The 9,828-nt window shown below is 36.7% G+C and overlaps 1 protein-coding gene across 1 annotated transcript; it reads right to left on the bottom strand.

The window, feature by feature from the left end:
- Positions 1-509: 509 nt before the first annotated feature.
- On the bottom strand, positions 510-8,889 carry LOC134877397 (dentin sialophosphoprotein-like). Its single transcript, XM_063902895.1, is given in 30 exon segments — positions 510-1,242; positions 1,332-1,482; positions 1,569-1,694; positions 1,786-1,854; positions 1,975-2,043; positions 2,167-2,229; positions 2,311-2,394; positions 2,478-2,558; positions 2,663-2,737; positions 2,819-2,911; positions 2,996-3,076; positions 3,213-3,287; positions 3,373-3,459; positions 3,549-3,656; positions 3,739-3,819; positions 3,983-4,033; positions 4,183-4,257; positions 4,345-4,431; positions 4,949-4,964; positions 4,966-5,036; positions 5,118-5,210; positions 5,398-5,472; positions 5,563-5,655; positions 5,731-5,820; positions 5,947-5,997; positions 6,370-6,498; positions 6,703-6,795; positions 6,897-6,968; positions 7,188-7,239; positions 8,431-8,889. Coding segments are annotated over 30 exon segments (3,081 nt in total). The 5' UTR covers positions 8,749-8,889; the 3' UTR covers positions 510-770.
- Positions 8,890-9,828: the final 939 nt, after the last annotated feature.

The following is a 9,828-nucleotide window of genomic DNA, read 5'->3' as shown; positions in this document are numbered from 1 at the left end:
CTATAAATCACACTTTGCAACTTCATCTCTGCATCATTCTCTCTTTGTAAATCAACATATAGAAAGTTAACTGGCATAAAGTTTATACGGGTCATTTAAAATGGCCTTTTCTATTTGTTCTATTAATAATTAAGAGAAAGGAAAACATGTGGCTTAATTTTATTAAGAGCCCCAGGTGAGTTTTGAGCTACATCGTTGTCTCTTCCTAGCGGGTTTTCTCTTTAAATCATTCACCTGCTTTTCTCTGCTGCTCATCTCACTCTGTTAGTCGGATTAGATCCACTAAAGATAAGTGAACATGCCAGCAATAAAGAAACATAGGAACTTTGCTTTAGAAAGAGGACATGATTTTTCTCTTGCTGTCTTGTCTTCTGGAAATTAAATCCTTTCCCTGCTCAAACTCATTTATCAGCACTCGATGTGTGTAGACTACAGCTAAAACCCTTGTTCATAATTCTATGTGATTTCTTACATAACATACCAACATTGCATCAGAATAAAAAAATACATTTCATAAAATATATTTGTTTATTTCATTATTTTGACCATGAAAACTCTGTTTCAACAACAAATATTGCAACAAATTAGGTCATATGAATAGATTATTGTGGAAGCAGTCTGTAATTTTCAATTTAATAAAATATTTCCAAATTCCGTTATCCCTTCTTGCTGATTACATCCACCATTGTGGTCAATAGATTCACTACCAACAACTGAGATTGAAAAAATAACTTTGTTTCTCAACAATTTCACAAGGTTTGTGGTAATTCTTAGTTGAATTTGAGTTTGACTTTGCAGGTCTTTACACTGCTGTTGTCCCACATGTACAGAACTTTTTTGTTAGGATAATATGACAGCATAGCCAAAGAGCCATCAGCTGGCCTTAAATCAAAACCTCTGAATGCATCCAGATGACTCAATTTCATCAAATCAAAGGCATATGTGACTCTTCTGTCTTTGTCATCTGTAAAATAAATCACCCCACATACAATGAAAGCATTGCCTGCTTTAGTTGTAGGGTAATGAGTGTTAATGACAGACTCTATTGTGAATGCATCTGGATTTAGTTTTGCAACCATCATATTATCCTCCTCTTTATCTGGTGCAAAAATGACCCACAGTCCATTTTCATCCACGGCAAACTTGAAATACGTCTTTGAGTTGTGGAAAAGATAGTTCAGTTTGTTATATCTGCTGTTTGCCATTCTCAGATACTTGGAATTCCTGGTGTTCAGGTCAAATCTGTGAAATGAAAATCATGGGTAAGGTAAGAATCTTAAAAAAGCCAGTATGGGCAAATTAATAAAAGTATGTTTACCACCAAGACTTACTTTATAAGTTTGTCTGATCCTCCGTTGTGAAAGTAAAATGAGCTCTTGTAAACGACATGACCACATCCCTGGAAGAACGTGTTGACATCTATTAGCTTGTTGCTTGTATCCAGTGATGTTGAAATGTTCCTGTGCTCTACCAGAACTCGACCTGGGGAGGCAGGGTTTTCAAGTTCAAATACACACAATTGAACACTGTCCGACTTTGGTTTCTGTACAAAAAGAAAGAAAAATCACCTGAAAAATGATCGGCCAGCCAGTATCGACTTCGATCCACCCTGGAAGCATCAGACATCCAGGCTCCAAAAGTGCTTTGCATTTTTGCGGCGTTCTCTGAACATGTAATGTTCCTAATGTTGCACTCTAAATCAAAGACACATATGCACCTCAATATTTTTTAGAAAGGATATACACACATTCAAACATTATTTGAAACATGATTTCAATAACAGACCAGTTTTTGTCCTTCTTTTACTGGTTGTCACATTTATCCTGTTAAGAGTCTGGAGTGGATATGAAGAGTCTAGAAAATGAGAGGAAGAAGAAGAAGAAGAATTCGTATTTTCTTTTTAAATATTAGAAACTAAAATGAGTAGTTATATGTTATATATAGCCAAATATGGGACACAAAACCCAATCATACCACTTTCCATTGGTGTGTCGTTAATGTTTCCAGTGTTGTTGACCCTCTCCAGGTCTACAGACAATGAGGCTGCAACATGAATGTAAACACAGATCGATTAATACACAACAATAGTGTAACAGTGCAGCATGATTAATCATACTTCAATCAAGTGTTACCTTTACATATTATTCAAAAAAGAGTGTTTCCTACTTTTTAATAATGCATTTGTAGCGTTATTGAGTGCATCACTGTTTTGGTCCACAGACAGTTGAGCTGTTTAATGAAATAAAACATTATATTTAATGTTTGAAAGTAATTTGCTTTCCTGATAACTCAAATCAGAGTGTTCCTTGCCTGTAATTGTCGCCTCGGTAGCATTCACCATTTCAGTGTCCTTCGATGTGTTGTGGCTTTCGTTTTGAGGAAGCGACTCTGTCTCTGAAATTAAAAGTCTTGGGTTTGTTTTCCTTTTGTTAAAGCTTATCCCAACGTTATCCTTGCAGCTCAACATTTTTGTTTACCAGCTTCAAAGGTTGTGTCTTGAAGTTTCTCAGAGTCAGAAACTTCTTTTTTGTTGTCAGTTGAATGTGGAGTTGATGATTCTGCAGGGAGAAAGATGATAATCAACAAAAAGTGATGGAACGGAAAATAAATAGAAGAAATACTAAATGTGTGAATGATGAATATTGATACCATTGATTCTTACCAATTTTCATGGGTTTATCAATAATAAATCCACTGTTATTAGAGGCGTCACTGTTTTGGTCTGCAGAACCTGGGGCTTTTTAAAGAGATGACACATTCAATAAAACAGTTTAAAGTAATGGTCACTTGCTTTGCTCATAATTCAAACATCATGTACCTGTTAGCAATGTTACTGTTGCCTCTGTAGCATTTTCACTCTTGGTATCTCTCAGTGTGCCGTTGCTGTTGTCTTGATACATTGATACTGACTCTAAAAGATTACCAAAAAAGTGTTTGTTATTTTTCTTCATAGAATCTAAGTTTGTCAGTCTCCCTCTCGGTCAACATGGCTTACCAGTTTCCACTTTCGTGTCTTGATGTTTCTCAGAGTCAGAAACATCTCTGTTGTTGTCAGCTGAATGTGGAGTTGGTGATTCTGCAGAAATAAAGATAACATGCAACAAAAAGTGATAAAAACAAATAATAAACATCTCTCTTTTGAAGGAGGAAGAAAACTAAATGTTTAAATGAATATTGATATCAAATTGTGAAACCAGTGGATAGTTTCTTACCACTTTTAATGGGTTTATCAACAATGCTTCCACTGTGGTTAAAGGCATCACTGTTTTGGTCTGCAGAAAGTGGAGCTTAGGAAATAAATGAAACATACATTAAAGATTTTACAGTTGTGGTTATTTGCTTTGCTCATAATTCAAACATTGTATTTCCTACCTGTTAATATTGTTGCCTCTGTAACATTTTCACTCTTGGTATCGTTCAATGTGCCATTACCGTTGTCTTGATACATTGATACTGACTCTAAAAGATTACAAAAAGGGTGTTTGTTATTTTTTTTCATGGAGTCAAATTATGTCTTTACATTCTCCCTCTGGTTCAACATGGCTTACCAGTTTCCTGTTTTATGTTTTGAAGTTTCTCAGAGTCAGAAACATCTCTGTGGTTGTCGATGTCCTTCGATGTGTCATGGCTGTCATTTTGAGGAAGCGATACTGACTCTGAAATGAAAGTGTTAGGTTTGTTTTCATTTTGTTAAAGTTTAACTTAACAGTTTCATTGCAGCTCAACATTTCTGTTTACCGGCTTCAAAGGTTGTGTCTTGATGTTTCTCTGAGTCAGAAACATCACTGATGTTATCAGTTGGATGTGGAGTTGGTGGTTCTGCAGAAAGAAAGATGACATTAAACCAAAAGAGATGGTACTGATATTAAATCATATCAAAACTTGAAGAGTTAATGCCTAAACAGCATATCATAAGAATCCTCCACTCATAAACTTGGTTGTTGTTCACTTCTGTAGAAGATGAAATCCACAGTTTACTCACCAGCGCTAGTTAAATTCAGCTTGTTGTTGTTTTGGGGTGATAATGAAGTGTCTAAAAGAATGATACGACAAAGAGCTATATTGAGAGTAGTTTACAAATAAATAAAGAACGTTTATAAAGTGAACTGTGATTAGCCTCCTCTGTATGAATAAACAGCAGACAGTGTATGAATATTGATGGATGTTTATTCTGTTTCTTACCACTTTTAATGGATATATCAGTAATGGCTCCACTGTTATTGAAGGAATCACTGTTTTGGTCTTCAGAAATTGGATCTGTTGGAGGAAATTAAATATTAAATGATGTGTTAAAAAGTTATTTTCACCTTCTTTATTCATAATTCAAAACAGAGTGTTTCCTACCTGTCAATAATACAGTTGTTGTATCTGAAGCATTTTCTGTTTTATTCAAGGTGTCCTGGCTGTAGTTTTTATCAAATGATACAGGCTCTATGGATGGAAATAGTTTGAGTTTAACATCACAGTAACAAAAAGGCACTTTTCTGCAAAACTAGATACTTTATGGACATTTTCCACAAAAAAAACAGCTTTACTTTAGCTAAATCAAAAATGTTAATCCGGTAATTCACTTGTATTTTTGCATAGTTTATTGGTATTAATATCATTCACCATATTTTATACAATATAATAATAATACAGAGTACCGGATAAATAGAAGAAAGAACTTTTGGATTTTATTGACTGTGATAATTAAACATGACCTCATGTCAAGATTGTATATTATTCCATGTGCTTTAGATTTTCTACCAAAACATAAATATTCATGGTTCTGTTGAATTTGCATGTCTTAACACAGATTGTTTAGGATACTTACTTCCTTCATGTGTTATATTTGACAGTATTTTCTAATATTAAGAAGGTCTGAGGAATTAAAAAGATCTGATAGTGAAATTTCTATTGAGAAAAATAGCAATATGAGGTCTTAAAATAAAACCTTTCATCTTACCAGACTCCTTCTCTGTGTCTCGAGGTATCATTGTCAGTAACATTAAAATCCTCTGTGGCTTCATGAGCTCGATGGGGTGTTGGTAAGACTGAAGATTTAATAAGACAGCATGAATTACAGTAGGAAGTTAATGCAAAACATATCATGGAGGAGGACGAGTATCTCTTACCTGATAATACGTTTATTGTTGCGTCTGTAACATTTTCCATGCTGCTTTGAGTCCACGTGTCATGTCTGTATGCTGGACGCGGTGACACTAACTCTGTAGTAAAAAAAACCTCAATTTAGATAACCTTATATATTCTTTTACTAAATCAAACACTGATATACGTTTGTCCTAAAACAACAGTGACTGGATAACTGTTGGATTTTATTTTTGTTCCTTGACTGATCAAAATATAAATGTGAACTGGTGATCAAATATACAGTATGATATGAACGTTTCTTACCAGTTTTCATGGGGGTGTCCGTAATGTTTCCACTGCCATTGAAGGCACCAAGGTTTTGGTCTTGAGAAAGTGCGGCTGTAGAATAAAACAATATGCAGCATTTACTAACGGTGTTATAGCACCTTTAATTAGATGTTTAATTATAATTCAAAACACAATTAATACCTGTTAATAATGTAATTGATGCATCTGTGATATTCTCTGTGTTGGTATCATTCAATGTGTCGTAGCCGTACTCAGGATGACCTGGTACTGACTCTAGATAGAAACATTTAACAAGGTTAAAAGTGTTCTCAGGTCTTACAGTGAAGTTTTCCCCTAATGGATGCTTACCAGAGTCTTTACTTGTGTTAAGAGTTTCTTTTAAGGCTGTAACATTCAATACATCCTTGCTCTCATCAGCTGTGCGTGGTGTTGGTGATTCTGTTGAAATATAGATATCGTATAATGTTAAATGAAGAGTAACTTAAAAAGCCTACAATCTAAATCATTAACTTATATAAACGTTGCACAATAAACTGTTTATGTAAATTCTGTATTTCATCCTACCAGTGTTGTTTATTGTTGAGTTTTCTATATCCGCCCAAGAAGGAGATGAATCTAAATTTGTAGGTAAAGAGTAAAAATTAAGTTTGAACTTTTGTGGAAATGTGATTAATAGCCCCCCGTCGATATACTTAACATTTAGAACCAACACTTGGTGCATATTTTCTAACTGAATTGTATTTCCAGCTGGCAGTGTATATATATTCCTATGATTTTTTTTTCCTTCTGATTTATACCTTCATGTTTGGGAATACAATGCACAGACAATACAATGTAACAGTTAGCTGGATAAACAAAATGAAAACAAATACATGTGAATAATCAAATAACACATAAACAGGAGGGTGATCTAACACATCTAAAAGTCTGGCTACCACCATGAAACATGCTGGTTTATTAATAATGATTCAGTGAAGATGTTCTCACCCATCAACTTGTTGTCTTGATGGATGTGTTCTTCGCTGGTGTTGTTTCTCACTTCATTACAGCACCGAGCAGGACCGGGGGGACCAGGTGGGCCGACTGGGCCTGGTGGACCCCTCGGACCAGGTGGATCTCAAGATTAAGAAACAGCAGTTTGTTGAAAAAGTTGAAAAGAATAAACATTAAACTAATTTACCAAACATAAAAGGGTAGTAGTTCCAAAGGGTTTTGTTTTTTTATTAAATCCCACAAAAGGATTACGTTTGGAGCCAAACCTGGTGACCATCTTATTTATTTTTTTAACTTCACCAGTAGGTGAGATAAAAGTGGAAATACCTTTAACAAGAATTTCATTGCAGGTCTCTCCTTTAGGTCGGGGAGGACCCGGGTCTCCTTTAGGTCCTTGTTCTCCTTTTTCACCAGGGCGTCCTAGTCATTGACAAATTATTAGTTGAAATCCACTGAGTAGAGTTCTGGTGCACACCCGAGTTAAAGTTAGTCTCATGACATTTTTGACACAGATCTCTCACCTCTTCTCCCTCGTCTCCCCTCCAGCCCGGGCATTCCCTGCTGTCCTGGTGACCCCGCTCTACCTGGCAAACCTAACAGGACAAAGCACTATGACCAAAGTGGCAAATTCACCTTATTTTAAATAACTGATGCAATTAATTAAAGTGCCCATTTTCACCTGGTTGGCCAGGTGGACCTGGGAATTTTTTTTTTTTTTTAAATGTTTAACACAAATTAAATTGAGTCGAGCAGCAACCATAAAAACCACAGCATATACTGATTTGCAACCACAGAATATTTACGAAGTGCACCTGTTAAACAAACTCCTCTGGTGCTGTTACACAGGTCCATGAGGGCTTTGACCTGAAACGAGGAAAACAGAAGGAGCAGGTGAGGTCAATGTTGATGGTAAATACATCTGGAGGCTTTCTACAATTCATACTTTGGTTTTAAAACCACTTGGACACAAACATCTTTGCTTTTCTTGTTAGACATCTCTCAGGATTTGAAAGACTAATACAACAATATTTATCTCGCATTTTAAGAGCAGAAGCGATGATTTGATTAATTGATTAAACAACATTTTGACGGGCAGCAATTTCGATAATTGATTAATTGCACATGTAATCTTTAAGCCAAAAGTTTACTCTTTATTAGTCTTCTAGGATGGACAGTTGGTCGGACAAAAGAAGCAATTTGAATAACTTTTTGTTGAGCATTTTGTACTATTTTCTAAGACATCACAGCTAAAAACAAATAATCCATGCATCTTGAAAACAGTCTAAACAATAATAAGTTATTTAAACAAAAATATTTTTTGGTTTGAGTATTACTCATGATTATTTATCTTTCAAGTCAATAATAAAACCACGTATTGTTTTGGTAGTACTTGTGTGTCTCTGATAAATGTGCTGTCAAAACATACAGTAGCGCCCTCTGGAGAAATGCCAGGCTCCCGTCGGATGTGAGTACAGTAGAGGGAGGTGCAGTCACGCTCCACTACTCAAAGTATTTGTCCAGAAAACACTCAGTGGAAATAAAGATCTCTCCAACAGACTTTTAGATTCTTTGCATTACACAGAGATGCTTCTTCTCCCAAAAGGGAAAAGGAGAAGGAAATGTCTCTATAAAAGATGACAACATAGAGTTGTCGATTGCTCCCCTGTTCTGTCTTATAAAAACATGAGAAAATGCTCTTCTTATTTGAATGTTTAACACAAATCAAATAAAGTAGAAACAACAAACATAAAAACCACAGCGTCAACTCATGTATGACTACAGCATATTTATGAAGTGCACCTGTTTGTCCACTCCTCAAGGTATTTTTCCAGAAAACAGTCACTGGAAACAAAGATCTCTGCAACAGACGTTTAGATTTATGCATTACACAGACATGCTTCTTCTCCCAAAAGGAAAAAAGAGAAGGAAATGTCTCTATAAATGATGACAGCAAGGAGTTGTCGATTGCTCCCCTGTTCTGCCTTATAAAAACATGAGAAATTCTCCAATAGTCACACTTCATAGTGCCCACATTAAATGCATTAGGTGTCTTACAGGAACCATAGAGTATGCCATCATCATCATCATGTCCTTCTCCTCTTGGGTCAGATCCTCCTCCTGGTGCCTTCTGCTGCGTTGGAGCTTCCTCAGCTCTCTGGCCTCTGCAGGGTCTTGGTTCAGGACCCCCGCCCGCAGCCTGCAGCTCTGTGACAGCTCTTGCATCTGTGCGTCCAGCCTCACTAGCTCACCCGTCAGCTCTTTCTGTCGAACTAGCAGGAACACTGAAGCTCCTGAGCTGAGGAGCAGCAGTGCACACAACCCCACCAGCAGCAGCACTTTCCACGCCAGACCAATTCCACTGCTCTCCTTCATATTTGTGCCCTGCTTTCTGCTCCACCGCTACAGAGTAATCTGAGCTCTGACACTCTCTAGCACATACAGCAGATATCTGATAACCAGCCAACAGATGAGACGTCAGAGAGAAACTACGCCGTAGAGAAATAAACATGTCGAGATCTGTTTGTAACTCGTAGGAACCAAATGATGCATTGCGTAAGAAAAAACATCTGGGAAACAGTTTAAGTGTGTAGGCCTGTTTGATTCAGAAACCACTTATGGACATATTTCAAGAATGACACACCCTTCACACACAGTGGTGTGCCTTTCATTATTCTCGTCCCCTTCCTCTCAAAATTGCCACCAGACAGTCCTACGCAGAATTACATGAAAGTGGAATAAATAAGTGGTGAACAAGAGGATCTTTCTTTGGATCTACAAAAGAGCTTTCACAGCGCTTCCAGTAAACGGCTGCAAGTGTGTGAATGTGTGTGTGCAATAAAATCTCTCTCTAATAAATAGTTTTTTTATTTTTATGAATACATTCTGTAATGCATTTCCAAGTGAAAAGTCATAGTTACATGTTTTTCTCCGCTTCAGTTGGTTTGCGCTTCCCAAAATGTATAATTTTCCAGTTCAGTCTCTCTACCACAATGAGAGCAGCCAATTTGGGATAAAACCCGACACCCAAATCCTGAGGCCGACATCTTCTTCAGCATCATAACAGCTTTTCAATTCAGCTATTCAGGTGCTGAGCTGGAAGGACAGCTCATCAGAAGCAAAAACCTTCTGCACAGACACAATTTTTAGAATGTGCATACATGCTTATTTTTGAAGTAGTGGAGCACTGACACTCATTTCAAATGACTTGTCTACGTGCTTCTTTTTTAAAGATGACAATGTCTTTGCCCCCTCTCTGAATGGCTGGTTAAATCCCTGCTCTCTTTGACGGGTCAGTCTGACCCAGCTAATTAATTTCCCCTGAATAGCCTCCTCACTGGATGAATTAGACAGTGGGGTTTCTTTCTTTTGAAGAACTGTGAATAAACCCCTATAAACTGATACAGAGTACATTGTATGAAAGACCTGCAGGTTTTGCATTCTTGTGAATAAAAA

The sequence above is a fragment of the Eleginops maclovinus genome, chromosome 2 (genome assembly GCF_036324505.1).
Source record: "Eleginops maclovinus isolate JMC-PN-2008 ecotype Puerto Natales chromosome 2, JC_Emac_rtc_rv5, whole genome shotgun sequence".
NCBI lineage: Eukaryota > Metazoa > Chordata > Actinopteri > Perciformes > Eleginopidae > Eleginops > Eleginops maclovinus.
This window is presented reverse-complemented; position numbering and strand designations above follow the sequence as displayed.